Source organism: Silurus meridionalis, chromosome 14 (genome assembly GCF_014805685.1).
Source record: "Silurus meridionalis isolate SWU-2019-XX chromosome 14, ASM1480568v1, whole genome shotgun sequence".
NCBI classification, from domain to species: Eukaryota; Metazoa; Chordata; class Actinopteri; order Siluriformes; family Siluridae; genus Silurus; species Silurus meridionalis.
In genome coordinates, this window is record NC_060897.1 from 10255807 (window position 1) to 10277735 (window position 21929).

General features: G+C 39.1%; 1 protein-coding gene across 1 annotated transcript; it reads right to left on the reverse strand.

Annotated features, from left to right (window-relative positions):
- Positions 1–897: 897 nt before the first annotated feature.
- tecpr1b (tectonin beta-propeller repeat containing 1b) lies at positions 898–21891 on the reverse strand. Its single transcript, XM_046865819.1, has 26 exons — positions 20411–21891; positions 19640–19884; positions 19354–19539; positions 18574–18696; positions 17681–17803; positions 17044–17224; positions 16819–16916; positions 15896–15997; positions 13697–13824; positions 12747–13165; positions 12447–12538; positions 11266–11421; positions 8247–8396; positions 7560–7717; positions 7205–7332; positions 6947–7040; positions 6756–6852; positions 5280–5359; positions 5131–5187; positions 4781–4955; positions 3227–3362; positions 2590–2682; positions 2302–2408; positions 2063–2182; positions 1421–1513; positions 898–1269 (listed from the first exon to the last, which is right to left on the reverse strand). Exons 2-26 carry the CDS (start codon positions 19862–19864, stop codon positions 1267–1269), a joined length of 3324 nt encoding a protein of 1107 aa, XP_046721775.1. The 5' UTR covers positions 19865–19884; positions 20411–21891; the 3' UTR covers positions 898–1266.
- Between the last annotated feature and the right edge of the window lie 38 nt (positions 21892–21929).

Genomic DNA, 21929 nt, shown 5'->3' on the forward strand with positions numbered 1-21929 from the left:
AAATGCCCTCAAGTGAACACTACACAAAAGCTTATGGACAAACACTGAGCGTTTCAGCCTGCATTTTCCTTACGTATGATTACCAAATTTATAATCAATGAAATCAGCCAGTCGTGGTTTAGTGAGGAATTTCTCTTCATTTGGTGTGTGCATGGTTTTGAACTCTTAAATAAGCTAAGAATTGACTTGATGAGTATATAAAGTGTTTGAATGTTATTGCTCCGTTTGTGGAATTATGAAAAAGAAGGTCTCTCGGTTTTTCCTGGTCTTGATTCATGACGTTGGCGTTTCCAGGTCTGTAGAGGATAATTACTTTTGTAATTCTGTAAGCTGTGTTTCAGAACGATGTATTACCAGCACTTTTTTTTTTTTTTTTAAGTTGATCTTAATTTTATTTAAGGAACTATTTTGGGTTTTATTCTGCAGTATATACATTTGCTTAATCTTGCACATCTTGAAAGTGTAACTTAATGTTAAACTGTACGGATGTATATAAATGTTAATTTTTTTTGATCTGTAAATTGGGAATGATGAAAGCTCTAAGGGTAACATTTTGTAATTTAAAGCTAAAGTGTGACATATCAGTTTAATCATGATCAGAAATGGTTACGTATGAAGTGAGTAAAATAATTGAGAAGATGCAGGTCATGTCTTTAAACTTGTAAATTTTAAAAATGGTGATATTTTTACTTCATATTGATGAACATGCTTAATGTAATTGAATGAAATGTTTATAAATAATTACACTGTTTATTATGGAAATAAATGAAAAAAAAAAAAAAGACCTGTAGATTTTTGCAGTATCTTTGTGCTGTTTTGGGCTTGAAAGCAACGGTTCAAAAATGTGTTTATTTATTTAGTGGAAAAAACAAAAACCCAAGCAGCATACACACTTCATAAATATTATTTTTTATACCCAGTCAGTAAACTAAGAAATAAATTTAATGTAGTGCTCAATGATTCGTTTCAATGACAGTAGCAGTAGGCAGTATAACTGAGCCTTTTCTAGCTGTATAAAAGGACATTAAATACTTTAAAGACAGTCAAACGTGTGAAGGATTAATGGGTCAGAAATGGGTCATAATGAACATAAAACCAAAATAGGAGCGGATTCTTGAGACCTCACTGCACCATGCAACCAGTTTGGTTTCTGTGCATGTTCTTGTTTTTCTCCAGGTCCTTTGGTTTTCTCTCACCTCAAAATGTGCCAGTAAGAAGTGAAATTGCTCCTCGTTGTGCATGTTGTTCATGTGCAGAACAAAACGATCACTAAAAAGGGAAAAAAATAGATGGAAAACCTTTATTTAACAACAAGCAAAATAAAATAAATGCCTGAGAGACTGTGTGCATGAGTGCAGTGGGATGTGGTGATTGTGAGGGTTAGTGAGGAGTCCCAACACCTCACATCATTGCCATTCACCTGCTCCTGCCTCTTGCTGGTCTGAGGGCTGGGAGGGACGGCACGCTGGGCCTCTGTGGAGTTTCCTCTAACTGACAGGTGTGTCCATCCTCCCTGTGTCAGAACGAAAGCACACGTCCACTGTTAATCTGCACCTCTCGCAGTAGAGGCCTGGGATAATTATGCCCCTAATATTCTATCTAACTGTTATTGTAATAAATCTATGGAGGGGTTGTGTAGGTGGACATTTTAGGAAAAAAGCTGAAGTGGCTTTAATAAATAAATGCATTTTAATTGGTCATAAGGTGTTAATTTAATCATCATTAACATGAGCTTTGCCTGTTTTTGCAGCTGCAAAGCACATTAATTAATTTATTCATTGTTAAATGCACTGGTTAAAACACATTACTGTTTCTGATGGTAGATTCCATACATAATCTAGTCTTCATTATGAGCATTTGCATATTTAACAACATGGTAAGATTCTCTGCAAGGAGAAATGGCAGCATGATGTACTCTCTCCCCTATCCCCTTACAACAGCACTAGCAAATTATGGTGTCTGTGAGCTCATGTATGTGCAGGGGAAAGGTGCAGCATTTTTAAATAGATCTGATTTAGCTAGTGTGATTTAAGTCTGTGTAACGAACAATGTGAAAACTTACCCCAATTCCAAAGTCCCACGATAAGCCTTTCGGCTGCATGGGCCTCACCCCCAGCCTGTGGCACACGGTACCTGAACTCTCTGTCGAGTGACCTGGAACTTTATCTGCAATGATCCAAACCTGGAGAAAATCATTACCATGGACATAATGACTGGGGAAACACCGGATTAGGCGAACGATCATTTTATTCCATATTACAATTTATTCCAAAATCTTTACAGAAAGTTAAGGTTTCATACCTGATCCAGTGGCCCGATAGAGACTTTGCACATATTACCACAGATGAGCTCCCATGCAGAACCCTGAGGATAACTAGGGGTCAAACCCTGCCTATACCACAGATTCCCTGCGTTAAAACACACACAGATACACATCAACAACTGTCATCTTTGGTAGTTGAATAAATGTGACTTTTTTTTTTTTTTTGTAATTCCATGTGGTAACGATTTATGGCTATACAGAGTTTAGTAGGTAGCTTATGTAAAAAAAAATATGGAGAAATTGTAATCAATGATGTTTCCTCTCACCGGATTCATCAACAGCATATACAGAGGTCCGGCCTACAGACACCTGTCTAAGAGTCTGTCTGTTAGGAGAGGGGATGTGGTACCAACACTCGCCTGGAAAACAGTGTTAATCACTTTACATCATTTAATTTTATCTTACAGATGCTTCTCTGTGGCAAAAGCCTGAAAAGGTCAGTTCAAAATGGCCAACATTAATTAACAAAGCTGTTATTTCTCATTCTCAATACCAGACACACCTCAAGCCCAGGTGCGCTCTGCCTTTCTATCTATGAACATGAAACAGTATTAGAGGCAAAGCATGGTGGTCACTGTATCTGACACCCAATTTAAGCCCTTTAAATCTATACACTTTTACAGAAACTGTACTTTCAGCAGTGCATGAAAGGGTTGGTGGCAGCTGAGGTTTGAAGGCATTTAGCTGCTCATTGGAAGGTTTTTAGAATCCTGATATACCAAGCTGCTATTACTGCCCCTTCAAGAAAGACCCTTAACTGCGCTGTTGAATCTTGTAATCCTGCCATGTTGGAATACATATCAGCCAAATGTGTGTAATTAGTGTAAATGTTTTAACACACCCATTTAATTCATATTTATATAAAATACAAAAGACTTTACTTGGTCTTGCTTTACATCTCACCTGCAGGGTTTTGGGATGAAACTGAGCCACGGTAGAAGACTGCTCCATCCCTGGCAATTGCCCACACCTGGTGTCCTCCTCCAATGGATATGGATTTAAAGGGCTGATCTGTGCCAACATGGAGCCATGAGCTGCCCTACAATATAGACCAGACACGTCAAACTCATGGTCCCCGTGGCACTTCTGGCCCACAGGTCCATTATATCCAGCCCCAATAATCCACACTGATAGTTTTTCCGGTCTGCTGTCATTACGAGAGCGGCCACTAGAGGCGAATCACTATTGCCACGTGCTGTTGGTTTTTACATGCGAGACTGCGCGCTGCAGGAAGAGTGCTATATTATATTTATAATGTATTAATTGTATAGTTATACTTATTAATGAATATTTATTTTGTTCAACACATTTTCATGATTCAGAACAGTTTTTTAATTTGGTTATTTTCAGAATAAAGTTTAGTACTATGTTGGAATGGAACTATGGAACTATGTTTATCTAGTATACATTTAAAAAAACTATTGGTTGATTAATTGGGCAACCTTCAGTTATTGATGCAGCCTTACCTAAGTAAATGTTTGATTTCAATAGCAATGAATATGAAAAAAATGTCATTATGATAGTAATTATGCTCTTTTAATAGGTGATATTTCTCCTTAAAATTAATGCTAATTTGTCTGTACAAAAACAAAATAATAAACTAAACTAACATTAGGAGGCATGATAAATACATTTAAAATCATAATAGTGGTAGTCACTCGGTCCCATGTAATTTCCTCTTACAGACCGACCCCCCATTAAAAAAAAGGAAATATAATGTGGCCCTCACAGAAAAAATCTCTGGGGGAAAAAAAAGAGCTCCCTGAGCTACAGGCTGCTCGAACACGCTGCATGTTTGAAAGCACATTTTTTTGTGTTTCCAACTTTTCTCTGTTATGAAGATGTACAAAAGCACACACACCTTCCCTCTATCCTGAGAGTAAACTCAGCACAGCTACAGCACAGAACCCAACAGAACCTAACCTCAAAAATTAATGAACTTACAGCCAAGAAGGTGCCAAGCATCCTGCTCAGGCAAATCAGCATACGAGCAAAAAGTTTTATTTTCACACTTTATTCTGTCTATCTTGTCGGTGTTTGGCCTCTACTTAGACCCAGTATTTAATTTCGGCCGCCTCTATGATTGGGTTTGACACCGTTTATACAGACATACTCTCATATTTACATGCAGCGCTCAGATTTAGTACAATGACAAGACACAGACATTACAGGGTATCTTAATTGGGGCTGTTTAAGTAAACCTGAAAAAATTATCTGTAGACCTTATTCAGGTCATTGTGCTGCCTTTTTTATGCAAATGCACCTATTACTCACGTGAAGGACCAATAATTATTTATTTTGATTACTTACTTGCAAATTAAATATTCAGCATTTTGCTCATTTCATATTTCAAAATGAATAAGGAAACTATAAGTGAAATTTGCATGTGCAGATTTGATTGTCAGATCTGAATGTTACTGAACCATTTTTGCTTGTGAGGAATGTGTGTGTTCTCACAGCTGGGTTCTCTGCAGTGACTCCCAGACGACACAGGACATCTCCTTTCTCGCTGATGGCCCACACAGGCACCTGCTCCAAGTTGCTCTTGGCCAGACAAGGCAGGATGGTGACATCAATAAGAGGGATGGGTGGGACTTTCTGCCAGGGCCCCCTTAAAGTAATTTCACACTTCCTGTGAAGAAAGATGATGTGCTCATATTATACACCAGGCTGATTTTTTTTTATTTTTCAAGCTCCATTTAAAATGCACCTTTTTTAGCCATTAAAGAAACAATTATTGTATTATATTGTAAAAGATTACAGTATTACTATATACAAAACAAATGGTTAAATATAAAAATCTTTACCTGACCCATCGCCTTCGTCTAACAAAGTCCTTAATGGTCTTATAACCATGAAAGGTCCTGTATAAAAATATAAGAAATACAGCTCTGATTAGAGTGAGATAATACTTTACAGCCGGTAGTAATGTTGTGCTCATAAAATAAAGACCTACACTGGGAAATCTGCAGCATATTGCCAGCCTTCTTTATCTGTCCCTCCTGGAGTGCTGTAGTCAATAACCCAGTCTGACACCTGCAGAGAGTCATAACAAGAGCACGAGTGCTGAATGGCCAGCTGTGCTCTATCATGAGCATAAAGAAAAAATCATCTGTATTTTGGTAAGAATTTATTGTTAGTACAGTGTAGGGGTGTAACGGTACACCAAAGTCATGGTTCAAAACATACCCCGGTTCTTAAGTTGTTTAGTAAGTTAGTTTAGTAAGTTCGGTTTAATTTCGGTATAGTAAGGGGGAAGCACAAAATTGTGTTCACATTTTCAAAACAATTTAAAATAAATTGCCTGCTTGGTTTAAATAAAAAATAATGTGATAGAAGAGTATCTGCGAGAGTGAAAGGAAAGTTTATAGGACTGTAGTGAGACATGAGATGTTGTATGGTTTAGAGACAGTGGCATTAAGTAAAAGGCTGGAGGTAGCAGAGCTAAAGATATTGAGGTTTTTGTTGGGAGTGACGAGGATGGACAGGATTAGAAATGAGTTTATTAGAGGGACAGCGCACGTAGGACGTTTTGGGACAAGGTGAGGGAGGCAAGATTGAGATGGTTTGGACATGTGCAGAGGAGGGACATGGGGTATATCGGTAGGAGAATGCTGAGGATGAAGCCACCAGAAAGGAGGAGAAGAGGAAGGCCAAGAAGGAGGTTTATGGATGTGGGGAGGGAAAACATGCAGGTAGTTGGGGTGTAAGAGGCAGTAGGATATAGAGGGATGTAAAGGGAAGGATGATCCACTGTGGCGACCCCTAATGGGAGAAGCCGGAAGAAGAAAAAGAAGGTTTAAATAAAAAATAAAGTATATACAAATAAAATAGAATAAATCAAATTAATACAATACACATTACATTCATTAAATTGAATAATTTATTAAATTGGTGCAAATGAAATAGATTTAATAAAATTGAATGAATAGAGATAGTTAACATTTGTTAGACCCCATTTGGGTAATAAAGATGTGTATATAAGTGTCTTCTATTCATTTACTCCCTCGATATGTGAAATCGTCACGATTTTCTCCCTTTAAGAGAAATTCTTGAAGCTGTACATAAAAACGCAAAAGAATCCCCATAGCGCTAGACTGTTGTAAAAATGTTGATGACAGGAAATGGCAGCGATTTGGCACATCTGCAAAACGAAATCTGAGTTTTTGCACATGCGCAATACAGAATGTGCTTTCGGAACGGAGTGAGTATCCACAGTGACACTGCGCTCAAAGTGCGAGACCCCTAATACAGAAACATGCTCAAATTTCGAATAGTCTCTCAATTGTGGTAGTAACTCAAGCTCTGCAGACGTGGTGGGTAGAAAGAAACGAGTAGAAATGTCAAGTCTACCTTGTAATATATCAGATCATATCAAGAAGGAGAGATACATAGCTCAATTACATAAACAACATGTAATGCATGTACCAACCCATTTCCACTCAGGGGAGGGGGGTTTGGTGCTCTCCTTAGTGCACTCCTTCAGTCCAAGGGCATCACTCCACATGTATCGGTCTGTAGGTAGACCCCTGAGGAATTCACGAGGCAGGAGAGAGTCGATCAGCACAGAAAAAATGCCCCAGAGGCCTGAAAAAAATCACAGAAGTATGATGTCTGACTTACTTATTTGTGTATCCTGTGACAGGATTCCAGCGCTGGTTCTCAAAGATGTAAACGTTCCTGATGTCGGTCATTGTTTGTTGATTCGTTTGGTTATCTGGTAAAAATTGATTCGAACATATCAAAAGGGATTAGCAGGACAGTGGTTGTGCAGATGGGGTTAACAGGCACCTGATGAAAAAATGACACACTGAGGCAAGCTCAAGCGAGGCTGGATAGTAGCTCTAACTCTATCATGCTTGGTGTATATTGAAGTTTTACCCTGAGCTCGGGTTTCACCGTGGCCCCTTGTGAAGACCCAGGCGGTGTGATCATAGCCGATGCCCCAGACCACACCCAGACTGTTAGATTCCACCGAGCGCAGGTGGCCAGGGACCTGCCGCCAAAACCTGAGCCCATATACACATACATACAGACAAATACACAAGCACTATCATGCCATGCCAAGCAAGTTCATAGAAGGAAGCTATCTAGAAAACAATTGAAAACTGAAAAGCATGCAAAGTAGTAGTGTTAGGAGAGGCTCCGTTATGGTGTTATCATGCAGCAAGCAACTGAAGCCAGAAGGACAGTGATGTATGCAGAACAAAGAGAGGAATAGACAAGCGGGTCTTACATCTGATCACAGGGTAAATACTGAGCTGGAGCTTCTAAGCAGGGTGAAGGCTCATGCACCATGATATCCCCTTTGGTGGTAACAGCCCACAGGGCTTGTTTGGATGGAGGGGACTGGAGCACTCTGGACTTACAGCAAGACTCATTCAACAGAGACAGCTGCAGAAAATGAACACACATCTTAATAATGACTTTACATATCCAGATAATACAATTTTATTACTAACAATTCACTCCAGCTATGACTACGAGGCAGCTCTAAGAGTGTCATGTGTAACGATACAAGCTGTGCATTATGACTGCTGCATTTTATGAATGAAAAGAATACATTTTCAGTTGTATAGCTCTTTAAACCATATTGTCAAAGAAGCAGAGATATAGTTACAGATCCCAGAGGTGATACTCCAAGAAAAAACCCACTAAGGTGACGGAAGAACCCTGGCAAGAACCAACATTTACATAACATTACTATGTAACACCTGTGTGAAGCAGTATTGTTTTAAAAGGATGGTAAGTATGAGTACACTGTGGTCACGAGTTCTTAGATGAGCACAGCACAGTCTTTATGGTTACAGCAGCAGCTATTAGGTGACATTCACATCTGATTTGCTGTCTGCTAACACTCAAAATAAACTACCGAGCTTACTACTTATCTCGGGGTGAGTATTTGAGATTGTGGTGGAATTACCCAGCTCTCCATGTCTTGTTGGGAATCTGTAGATAGTAGAATAGGCCACCTTTGCCTTGTTCTCTCAGCTGTATAAATAGCCAGCGCGTACATGGATTCCCAGTGTACTGGAACGAGAGCTGTGACTTCCTCCATCACAGCATACAGATACTGAGCCACGAAATTAGAGATCACAAAAACAAAAATAAATTGCTTGAACACATTAGATCACAAAATGCATGACCATGTGTAAGACTTTTGTCTTCTGATTGTATTTTGCCAGTGCAATATGATGTTACATGCTTACATGAGTTATAGCAGAGATGATTAAATTATTTACTTATTAACATGAATGAAATAAACCAAGATTTACTGAAATGTAAAAAAATACACATACCGTCATTTCCGGACTATAAGCCGCACCCACTGAATTTTACAAATATTTTTATTTTGAACATAAATAAGCCGCACCTGTCTATAAGCCTCTACGCTGAAACTAATGAACTTTACACAGGCTTTAACGAAAGACAGTGTCTGTTACACAGTGTAACGGGTGAAATATGTTGCGCTTCCTTTAGGAGCATAGTGGTATTTTGGGAATAGGCTGCCGCCGCATTTTTCCAGTGTTACTGCATGTGTGATTATGTCCTTATTATTTTATGATGCTCATTTCTAAGTTTCTTTGACTAACCCGTAACGCTGTTGCCAAGAAAAAAAAAAAAGCACGAGTTTTGGAAACCTGTCTGTGCTTATATGATTTCTGTTGCAACTGGAGTTAGCGAGCTCTCCCTTTACCTGGACTCAACGCGTTACAACGGCTTGTATCTAAACAGTAGCCGACCAAGAAAGTCATTGTTCACTGTCTTCCTCCTTCCTTTCACAACTATTTCTCTTGGGAGTTTATCTTTTGGTATCATCGTGCGTTTAAAAAAAAGGTTTTTTTCTCCCGATGCCGTGCAGCTCAGAACACAGGTGAGGTTCTTCGTTTCCGTTAGGAAATTTCATTGGTCTAATGTTATGGGGTTCGGTTTTTTGGCTTGAAGTTTGTGAAACTGGGAAAAACCCAGGAAAAATTCATAAATAAGCTGCTTCGTTGTTTAAGCGGCGGGGTTCAAAACATGGGGAAAAAGTAGCAGCTTATAGTCCGACTTAGACCTTAGTTCTCCCACTAAGAAATCATGGAGGGGTCTGAAATTGTCATCGTAGGTGCATGTCCACTGTGAGAGACATAATCTAAAAAAAAAAAAATGCAGATATATGATTTTTAAACTATTTATTTTTATGATACAGCTGCAAATAAGTATTTAAACACCTGTCTATCAGCTAGAATTCTGACCCTCAAAGACCTGTTAGTCTGCCTTTAAAATGTCCACCTCCACTACATTTATTATCCTAAATTAGATGCACCTGTTTGAGGTCGTTAGCTGCATAAAGACACCTGTCCACCCCATACAATCATTAAGAATCCAACTCATAACATGGGTAAGACCAAAGAGCTGTCCAAAGACACTAGAGACAAAATTGTACACCTCCACAAGGCTGGAAAGAGCTACAGGGAAATTGCCAAGCAGCTTGGTGAAAAAAGGTCCACTGTTGGAGCAATAATTAGAAAATGGAAGAAGCTAAACATGACTGTCAATCTCCCTCGGACTGGGGCTCCATGCAAGATCTCACCTCGTGGGGTCTCAATGATCCTAAGGAAGGTTGGAAATCAGCCCAGAACTACACGGGAGGAGCTGGTCAATGACCTGAAAAGAGCTGGGACCACCGTTTCCAAGGTTACTGTTGGTAATACACTAAGACGTCATGGTTTGAAATCATGCATGGCACGGAAGGTTCCCCTGCTTAAACCAGCACATGTCCAGGCACGTCTTAAGTTTGCCAATGACCATTTGGATGATCCAGAGGAGTCATGGGAGAAAGTCATGTGGTCAGATGAGACCAAAATAGAACTTTTGGGTCAGAATTCCACTAAACGTGTTTGGAGGTAGAAGAATGATGAGTACCATCCCAAGAACACCATCCCTACTGTGAAGCATGGGGGTGGCAGCATCATGCTTTGGGGGTGTTTTTCTGCACATGGGACAGGGTGACTGCACTGTATTAAGGAGAGGATGACTAGGGCCATGTATTGCGAGATTTTGGGGAACAACCTCCTTCTCTCAGTTAGAGATAACCAAGGAGTGGCTCTGTAAGAAGCATATCAAGGTTCTGGCGTGGCCTAGCCAGTCTCCAGACCTAAACCCAATAGAGAATCTTTGGAGGGAGATCAAACTCTGTGTTTCTCAGCGACAGGCCAGAAACCTGACTGATCTAGAGAAGATCTGTGTGAAGGAGTGGGCCAAAATCCCTCCTGCAGTGTGTGCAAACCTGGTGAAAAACTACAGGAAACGTTTGACCTCTGTAATTGCAAACAAAAGCTACTGTACCAAATATTAACATTGACTTTCTCAGGTGTTCAAATACTTATTTGCAGCTGTATCATACAAATAAATAGTTAAAAAATCATACATTGTGATTTCTGGATTTTTTTTTTTGATTATGTCTCTCACAGTGGACATGCACCTACAATGACAATTTCAGACCCCTTCATGATTTCTAAGTGGGAGAACTTGCAAAATAGCAGGGTGTTCAAATACTTATTTTCCTCACTGTATATAATTTTTTTACATTATTTTATTCTTTTTTTTGCTTTATATTGTATTTCTATTTTTCATGTCTACATGTTGGACAGTTGTAAAAACCATTTCACTACATGTCGTACTCTGTATGAATGTGTATGTGACGAATAAAATTGGAGTTTGAGTTGATTTGTCTGTAAAATGCCTACACATGGCACTCAGCAAATATTTTGACACTTCAAAGCAATTAACAAAAAAACAGAAAACTTGTTTACTACATGACAGTTGTCAGTGCACACAAATAAAGGTCTGCTGAATGCCGAAGGTTTCATTATTTAATGTTTTTTTAAAGTATATTTAAAGTCCTTTCCCAACTCATGTTAAAGCTTGCTATGAGAGACAGATTGTGCAGAGCTCACCTTCCTTTCCTGGTTGTGTGTATAGTAAATGTAGACTATGTCATCGTGGGGAACTCCAACACCTCTGACCTGCTCCAGGGTCACACACACCTCCTCCATTCGATGAGGCTGCCAGTCCCTCCACCAGCACATGTTTGTTTTCTTTACACTGACAGACTGACACACAAACTCTATTACAATTGTATCAGCTTACTACTAGAGTCTAAAGGAACTACAGTGGAACCTGGTTATCTCGCCCTCGGTTACCTCGACAACCCTATTAAGTCGACGTTTTTGAAGTGGAACCGCCAAATTCTCGCTTTTTCTAAGCATTTTTTATCGGTTATGTCGACTTTTTTATGTCGCCGAACCCTAATCTCGAGCACAAGGGGGAAAAAATTTGCCATTTAACGTCGGTTATCTCGGTGCAGCCGCAGAAGAACTCGCGGAAGTGGCGGAAAAATCAAACCTTACAGCTGCTACAGGTGTTGTATTGAATACTGGTTAATCTCTGCTGTTAGTTAGTGCACATATGCCTTTTGTTGTTAAATGTTCTGCGATGCACGGGAGGCGAAAGCCGCGCTTGGCGGCGCGGAACGTGTGATGACCATCCAAAATCATAGAATGAACACCGGCAGGATCGGGGGGGAATCCGCGGTGCGCTTTGGAAAGAAAAGAGCAGCCGTTGAGAGAGTGCCGGTGGGAAGGCACGTACCGGGATACGCATGAGCGATAACAATGACTGCCGTGAACCAACATATACCAACAATAACGGACAGTGAGAGTGTGGAAGTATAAATAGGAGCTGGTGATGATGATAAACGAGCCGGGAGCTTCAGAGAAAGCGGCCGAGAAAGCACCTGACACGCTGAAGGGGGCCGAAGGGGGCGTGGCAGGTGGATTCCTGACAGATAAACATGTACTGCATGTATTTTTATAGCATGCCTTCATCAAACAAATCGCAGCAACGCTGTTGTGTAAAAAAAAAACCTTCAAAAACACGTGCATGCACATTCTCATTTAATAACGCACATCATGTACATAAAGAAATTTCAAGCACGTTAATATATTGCCGCCATTTTGATTTTCGTTTATCTCAATCATCGGTTACCTCGATGCTTTTTGGCGACCCCCTAGGACATCGACATAACCGGGTTCCACTGTATGTTTAAACTAAAATCATAGCTGTGTGTTGTGTTTACCCTCTCCATAGTGTTGTCATTTTCTAGCCCTGTTTTGTCTGACAACAGGCCCTGGGCACCGGCAATGCCAAGAGCAGGAGTGATGGATGGATCTGGAAAGGAGAAAGCAGACAAAAAAACATTTCAACAGAAAAAAAATCCTTTTTAGGGTTTCTTTGAAATGGTTTGATTATTACACACCTAGACACACATAAATATGATAATCAACAGTTTAAAATAAATGAAATCACATAGTGGTATGTTTAATGATTATATACATGATTAACATGCTAATTATGATATTACTTTTTTTTTTTTTACCTGCCATTTCCAGCCAGCTGAAGTTCGTGTTGGAATCTATCTCGCATTGTCCTGCAGCGATCCATGCCCATTGCGGTCGCTCCTTCTGCTTTGTGGCTTGACACAGCTCCATGGGATACACAGCCACAGCTTTCTCTGCCACGTTGGCTGACGGGGTTTTCATTTCTGCCAGATCCACACTAATCCATGGCAACTCGCTGCTTTTTGGTTGGATACAGAGGAGCTCAGAATTCTGGCAAGGCATCCCGGCCTCTCCTGCCTTCTCCTGATTTACTTCAGGCAAAGGAGAGTGCTGTTCTGTCACCAGGGTTGATACAAGGCTGTCGATTTTGGGAACATTTGTGTTGTCCAAGTCACCACAGCCTAACACAGAACCCTGGGTAGGCACGGCAATTTCAGCAGTGACGAGGCAAACGTCACTGTGCAGAACAAAACAGGGAGAATGAGGGAATCAGAGCTATGTAACACCATAAAGAATATATACTGGGAACACTGGAGTGCTTTCGAACTGAAATCAAAAATGTTGTTTACTCTAGTGTGGGCAGAAGGTGATCTGATATGAAATTTGCAGGACAAAGTAAAAAAATAAAAATAAATAAAAAAGTTAAAAAAAGTTTATTTACATTAATGGACCGCACCAGATGTGAAATAAGAGTTTATTAATTCATCTTCGCTAAATGCATTAACCTGATTATGGTCGCTGTTCTTTTTTTATATAATTTCTAATATATTATTAGAACATATTGCAGGTCAATATAAACAGTTGGGGTGGCATGGATTGGTAATAGGACTGTGCAGGTTCGGTCAGAATTCCTTCAGGGAGGAGTAGGAGCTTAAAAAAAAGCACAATGCTGTGCAAGCCTCTAACTTGCAGTCTGAATATATCTGAATGGTGCCATCTGCTGGTGAACAACAGCACTGTGAAAGTGTGTGTGGGGGGTTTACTTTACCTGGCCTTGGTGGTATGACTGTTGTCCATGTGGGCACGCACAGGGATCCAGGCGCTTCCTGTAACCTCAGTGGGGGTTACGCCATGGCGGAAATATAGATTCCTATCCTCGCTGCCAATCCCCCATACCTGCAATGTGTTATACCAGCAAAATCATTGCCAGGAAACACTAATGCATACTAATACATTGAATTCAGGAAAGATTATAAGGAAATATAAACTTTATTATTAGAATGAATTATTAAGTCATTATTTAACAGGCCTTAATTATGTGGATTAGCCAATTATTCCATTCAATTATTGGAGTAATTGATCCAATTATTCCAATCACAAATTCGGCTCACGTTGAAGGAGTGTGGAGATTTAGTCGAAAGTTTTGAGAAAGTATTCCCTAACAGGAGTAGAGATCTGCGATGACATAAGTCATTAAGCACCACACACTAACCAATAACATTCAGTAAATCAGTTTGTCAGGATGTATTTTTTTGCCATGTAATGGGAAGATCAAATACACAGGACAAAATACACAAGATCACAACTTGGTGTCTGGTAAATATAAATTGTAATACATTTGAGTCTCAATATAAATGTAATAGATTATGATGATTTTAAGTTTAAGATAATATAGAAAAGGATATGCTGTGTATATTTATGTTTACGCCTCTTGAAGTCTTCATCTAAGATTTGTGCCTGCTGACTCAGCTCTCACACAACATATTGTCCAATTAACCAAAATTAAAGTAGAAAAGATATGAAATCTCTGTGTGAGCCCAGACCATTGCCAAAGCTGCTGGGAATAAAATGTGAAATATGAGCATGCGGCGTGGCAGCCAAACCCAAATTAGATATGCTCCCATATGGCTGTCCAGGCTTGAGAGTATAGGAGGAGTATATATTTGGCTGGGATAAGCTGTGTGCACCAAGCAGAGCAGCCAAGCATGGGCTTTGGGTTACAGACAGAGAGAGACAGAAACAGAGATAGGTAAAGAAGGACAAGGATGGGGTTTGCATCGCTAGCAAGGACCAAAGAATTACCCCCAGAGAAATGCGAGTCTGGCAGGAGGTGTGTGAGGGTGTGAGCTGGACGACTGGACTGTTTGTGTGTATATGTGTATGAGTTACATGCCCTGTCTGTAGCTCTGAGTGTACATGTTGGTCAGAGGATCTAATGACACATAATTCTGCATGTGAGAATGCTGGTGTAATTAGACCTGCCCCTGCCTCTGCCCCTCTCCTCACAGTTCCAGTAGATGTGACAGTCTGCATCAACATGGATTAAAGATTTAGAGCAGAGCCATTAAATCAGAATATCACTACATAATTACAGCATTCCCACTAAAGCACACCATGATGCTGACTGTTACTATACTTCTTTGATAAACTGATGTAACCTGTCTACCCCTGATGAATTCAAGTGTTCTTATGAGACGTATAGTAGCCTCTAGTTAGGTAAACGATAGTAAAATAATAAGAATACATTGTATATTAGCCTAACCCCTAACCCTGACATTAAGAATGAAATATAATACGTCAACGCAATCTTAGACATAAAAGAGAACTAAAATGCACAATTTAAACACTTTTCAAAAATAAGAAATTCATAAAGAATAAACAGTGGCATATAGATTGAAGAAAAATTTTTCTGCTCTTTTTTTATGCACTACGTACTACACACCACTAACGCTTTATAATGTTTTAGATCAAACTAAAACATTGTCGAATAGTTTATGACTATGAAGCTTGGGATTGAATAATCATTCATATTCTGTATATAATGTACTGTGTCATAGATGGCATTAAAATTTCAATATGAAAACATTGCATGCTCAAGGGACGAGAAGTCATTTGTTTAAATGAGAAGTAGCACGTGAATATTGTATGTTGTGTGCAGGCCAAGTGCAACATAATTTCGAAGCACGCTGAGCTCAGTGGCTCAGTTCAGAACAGTCAGTTCAGCGTCTCAAATCAGAAAAGTCAGTTCAGTGGCTCCTGGGTTATACTGAGCGGTGGAAAATTCCCCAGCATATAAACCTGAGACTGTGTACTCTCTTACAGTATACCAGTCATATAAGCTGCAGTTTTGACCTTGAGTGCATCCTTGTGTGTCTTTCAAGGCACTGATGTATGGCAAAAGAAATGTAATCGCTGGGCTGTAACATCCTCTGCCCTGCTCTATTTCTAGCACCCTGCTGTGTCTCACCTGGTCACTGGGCGCCACACTGATCATCGTCATCTCCCCACCAACAGCGATCCAGCCAAGGCCAGTGGCATTGTGGGAGTTCACACCTCTTCTGAACCATACCTATGATACAGGTATGTAGAGGTATATTTTGATTTAACAAATAATGTACAGGGTTTAAACATCTTGATTGGTTATCCAAAATGAGCCATGCTATTAATCAACATTACACTATAAACATAAATATTACTCAATGTATCTGAAAATATATTCGCACCATATTCATCTGTATTTGCATATTTTATCTGATATTATACCAGCTAATAAAACCCAAAAAAGTAACTGTGATATAACAAAGAAAATGCATGATTGTTAAGGATTTCTATGAGCAGATTTATGAAAAAAAAAAAAATAAATACATTTTTAGAAGACAACAGTCTCTGCTATCAGCACTTTTTAACACTACAAAGACTTTTTTTTTTTGCCTCGGATGGATAAATATAGTATAGCATATAGTGCAAGAATAGAAAACATTGTGGTTTTCTTGGTGAAAATGGCTGTATATAGCTGCTTATATAAGTTTTGTGCATTTGTGTATCAGTCCACAGTTGCTTCTACTCAGCGTAGCCAGTGTCATTTTTTTTTCTTATCATGTAGCACCAGGGTTCTGGAGGAACATTGTTTCATTTCACTGTGTACTGCGTCAGCTATATATGGTTGAAATGACAATAAAAGCTTCTTGACTTGACTTGTTGTCTCAATCCACCATACCCAGCATATTCTGTAGCATTCATATATATCTATTATTAATACAGAGCACTAGTGCTGCACTATAAATATCTAAATGTAATTTGAGAATAATTTAACATAATCGGTGAACTGCCAAGGATAATGTTTCTCAAAACTACACTGCTTCCTGCCACATAGGTTTGACGAACCCTTACTTTTTTGTCCTTGGTGATTGCCCAGACCACACCGACCCCCACTGCTACATGGACAGCCTTGGTATTACTTGGAGGATCCACTATCACCCATGATGCACCTGGACAGAGCAACTTCAGTTACATCACTGTGTGTAATCATTGATGCAGAAATACCTGTGTTCTAGCTGTGTTCTTACTTTGAACCACATTGTAAAGTAAGAACCGCACATAGTTTCAGATACTGACCTTTCGGGCAGTGCTTGTGAATGCCTGTCCTGGCCAGAAGCTGTCCGTCCCACAGCACGGCCCACAGCAGGTCTCCAGGACCAGCACTTATCTGGGCCACCTCTGTGGAATCAGGGACAGGGACATTATCCCACACTGTCCCCTCTGGATTCTGCTGATGAATGCCTGAACGGAACCACACCTGAGCACGGGGCACAGACAGAGACACAAAGATGTTGCATTCTTAATATTTCTGCAGGATTATATAATAATTCAGATTGTGTAATGCTTAAAACAAAAAAAAAACATCAGCGTTGCACTGACCTCTAGTGGACAAATATTTGCCTTATTTTAATATTTCCTAGCGTTTACACCCATTGCTTTAATATCAGGGGAAAAAATCTATTGCACAATGTAGCTACAAAAACATAATATTTACCATTGAATTTCAAGATTAAACGTTTAATCTGTGATTCTGTGAATGTTCTCTATTTGAGCTTTTTTCTACTATACAATATAATAAGATATTTAAGTTTTTAAATATTTATATCCATGTGTCTAAACTGCATAATGCAAGCCCCCAATTTCTTTTAGTAATGTCTGAGAAGTTGATCAGAATTTCCACGTCAGTTCTTCATTAAGAATTTAAAGGTCCTACCTTTCCTTGCTGGGACACGGCCCACAGGGAAACGTGAGTCTCTGTTTTTTCACCCATGTCCCAGCCTCCACAGCTAATATCAGAGAAGGGCTCTGGAGGAGGCCGACCCTTGTCTAAAGGCACCTACACCAGCATGTACGCACACAAACACACACACACACACACACACACACACACACACACACACACACACACACAGAAAGAGAGAGACAAGGTTGTGTTATAAAAATATATATCAACCTTGAAACATACTATGGAGCACCATTATATCAATTAATGAGAAAATAAAAGCCCATGACATTTCTGCTTCTACTTCTGCAGAGTTCATTAGGCAGAGAATCATGCAATAAGGCCAAGAGTAACTTTGAAGGAGCTGGGGAGATGCAGAGATCAGACAGGAGATGGTGTTTACTGAACCAGCATACACCCAGACACTCCACAGTGCTGAGCTTGAAGAGTGGCAGACAATATGAAATTTAATTTGGGGTGAAATCAAAGACATTCTGGAGACTCAAAAAACATGTAGAATATGTTCTCCAATCTAATAAAACCAAAAAATAAACTCACTCTCCATCACAATACTTCTCATCGCCCTGAGAACACCAAACACACACGGCAAGATAACATCATGCTGAGATATCTTTAGCCATAGTGTTATTTCTCTGAATAATACCCTACTCAACCGGTCACTGATTCCTATCACTGATAAGGCACTATAAGCCACACAAGTCATGTGACCCAAAGATCTCACTGAAATTCACTGTGCTCAGAATGATGTTTATAGTAAATAGAGTGTATATCATTATTAAATGAACCTTTAAATGTTTGCATATGCCTTATTATTATTATATATTATTAATAGCCCTGATTAACTCTCATATCCCTGACGGTACCTTGGCCCATTGTCCCAATGCTTTATATCTCCTGTAACGAAGCCATCGTCTGCGCCGCACACATGAGTTCCACTTCTTCTCTTTAGTGAAGGTAGTGGGGAAGTCCACAGCATATTCCCAGCCCTGCAGGATCACACAGAAATGTTATTAAAACAGATTCTTTAAAAGAATAGATACTCTACTCCAACATCTGGGTGGAGTTTTGAGGGCTTTCAGGGCCTTTAAGTGAGTTTGTTATAGATATGAATTGTGCAATTAAAGAATAAGAGTTCATCATTAACTGCTATTGAGATTGTTGTTACAGTTATTGTTAACTAGGTGTAGCAATAAACTCTGATCAAATAAATTTAAATCAATTTCGTTTAAATTTGTCGGTCACAATAAAGGGTTTTTTTTTTTTACAGGATGTTGTTTTTTAATCTACAAACAAGCATGAATAATGTCTGGTTAAATCAAGTAGTAAAACCAGACTTTGGACTGTTTGAGAAATAAAATGCTCCATAAAATGTAATCCAGTGTGAATTGTGGAGTTATAAGTAAATTATCATTTTGTTTTTAACAAAATTAATGCTATTCAATTCATGTCCATATCTGTCTCACCTGCCATATTTGTACACAAAATTAATAATTGAATAGTTGTATTACAGTGTTGTGATCCTATCATGGAAGAGGGTCCGCTTAAATCTTTTACTGTTAAATGTGTTATGCCATTTATGCAGTTTTAGTCTGTCCTGTCTTGCATTATCTTTCAGAATTTGATGCATTTATTTTAGCACTTACCCCGGTAGACGTGGACTCCCTGCCACAGCTCTCATCATCCACGTACCAGTCTCCTTCCCACTCCCAGTTCTCAGAAGGCAGGTGAAAGCTGTGTAGTGGCTGAGGCTTTGTTCCAAACTCGTCTGTCCACGACCAGCGATCTGTAAGCAACAGTGTGTCTGTGTATCCCTCAACTGGGTTCCATCTCTGCAAGACATTCATCCAGACACACATTACAAATTTTCCCAGTTGTAAAAATCACCATGGTCATGTTACGCCAGCTGATCTACGCTGCACTGTCACTTACCTGGTTTTCATAAGTCTCCTCCTGATGACGTATAGCCACTTCACTGGGGAGCACGTTGATGTAAACCTGCTGGTCAAAGCCGATGGCCCAGCAGCACAGTTTAGAGGCAGCTACGCGTTTCAGCTCCAGCTGAGTCTCCTTGCATTTCTGCCAGCGCCCCCTAGTGGTACACAGGCTGTACACCGCCCCGTACACATCTACAGCCCAGAACAAGGAGAACGGCATGGCGCAGAGAGCTGATCCAACTGAGGTTAACACACACACACACACACACACACACACACACCTTCCATTGACATAATGATCCTTCACCTCAGTACCTTTACATTCAAATCCTCAGTAATCAAAATGGGTTTATTTTCCTGTTCAAAAGTGTATTGCTTTATAACATAGTAATAAACATTTACCTGACTCATGACTATTTAATTTCCCCATAAGTTTATTTTTATATCTTTAAAAAAATGTAAATATAAATAAACATTACTGTATAAATATTTATTTGGCACAATCCTAAGACATTTGTCTGTATTAATATTTGCATGTATAAGAAAAGCCTACAAGAAGAGCAACACGCGCATTGGTAACTTAATACACACAGAAACAATAGTTTTGTGCTTAATAACGCAAATTTATGCGCATTTTTTAAATTTATTTATATTCTCGTTTTAACACACACGACGGGGTTAATCTTATAAGATATACCGAATAATTCCCCCTCCCCCAAAAAACTAAATGAACCTTAATAAAATGCAAAATAAAAGTACATCTTACATTATTAAGCGAGTGCGCAGGACTTCAGCATCCGCAGTTGCTCTCTATAACAGCGCCATCAATTTACACTCATCCCTGTGGAATATTATAACAGACTCAACGCAGGACACACCGGAAGAGGCGGTACCTGAACTCTGATTGGTTAACAAGCCGGAAAACCAGAAAATCCCTCCGTGTGATTTGGCAACCGTGTGAGCTCGTACCGTTTTTTCCCCTGTAGTTGTTATAGCGTTAAGGTTTTTAATTATTTATTTGTCACCGAATTAATTATTCAGACTTAAAGAGCGATGCGTGAGAGATAATTTACACTCCTTTTTTTTATGTGATACAAACTTTATCGGAATTATATTTTATTAGAATGAATTATTTTGCACTATTCGTATAAGAGGGATTACACGGCATCTGGGATGACATAGAAAGCTGAAGTATGGTTTCTGGTGCGAAATATTTTATGGATTGTTATAGTTTGCGATATAAAAGTATATATAAAAACTACAAATCTAAATATATACAACAAATATCCGAGTTGGTAAGAAGACCTGTGGTCCTCTTTTCATCTGCCACAGAGGTTGCCAGATCCGCGTGATATAAACACATTTAAACAAAGTGAAGCATCAGTACTTGAAATTGTTTCCCCAACTGAGATGGCAAACATCCTTCACTCAAGCAGAATAAGGTTTTAAAAGACTCTGGTAAAAGTTGAACACTTTTTTTTACTCAAGATAAAGTAAACCAGTTTGGACTCTAACATGTATTTAAGTAAAAAGTAGCTATTACTACTACGTGTTTAAGTGTCACGCTGGTAACTGGACCTCACATCATATTAATATATTAATACAATTTAAATTAAATATAATTTTAGACTAGTCATTGTACATCTTGTAAATCAGTACAGATTTACTGTCCTCTAAAAATAACTATGGCTGCAACAAATAATTGATAAAAATAATCGATAATATCGATAATAATCGATAACAAAATTCGTTGTCAACAGATGCCCCATGACATAGTGATGGAATCTTTTAAAATGGGGTAAAAAAAAACACTAAATCTAAAAGCAGCAAATAACATCAGCAGTAAACGATAATATTTTTAGTCACTCTTGTTTTATGTTGAAATAATGGAATTTATTAATAAAAATATAATTATTAATTATAAAATAAGGTAAAATGTTAATACAGTACTGTACTGTATACATAAAATGCAATTTTTGGGGTGGCATCCGTTTATCGTGGTTTTTCATTTATCGCAGGCGGTTTTGGAACATAACCACCGCGATAAACGGGGGATTAATGTATATCTAAATTTGTTTACATGTTTCGAAAGTTTGCAAGCTCTGACCATGCCTGCAGTGCTGATAATATAGGGTTCACTTCAGATACCTTTGATAGATAGATAGATAGATAGATAGATAGATAGATAGATAGATAGATAGATAGACAACACAGTAGTCTCGCATCAACACCCCACACCACACACACCTCCCGTGGTGTATTAAGTTAAGGAAGAGCAGCTGGTT

Coding starts and splice junctions, on each gene's coding strand:
- tecpr1b (XM_046865819.1), bottom strand. CDS start 19,864: ATGCCGTTCTCCTTGTTCTGGGCTGTAGATGTGTACGGGGCGGTGTAC. Junction 8,397..11,265: donor CACACAACCAGGAAAGGAAG/GTGAGCTCTGCA, acceptor TTCGTGGCTCAG/TATCTGTATGCTGTGATGGA. Junction 7,718..8,246: donor AACAAGACATGGAGAGCTGG/GTAATTCCACCA, acceptor CATTTTCTGCAG/CTGTCTCTGTTGAATGAGTC.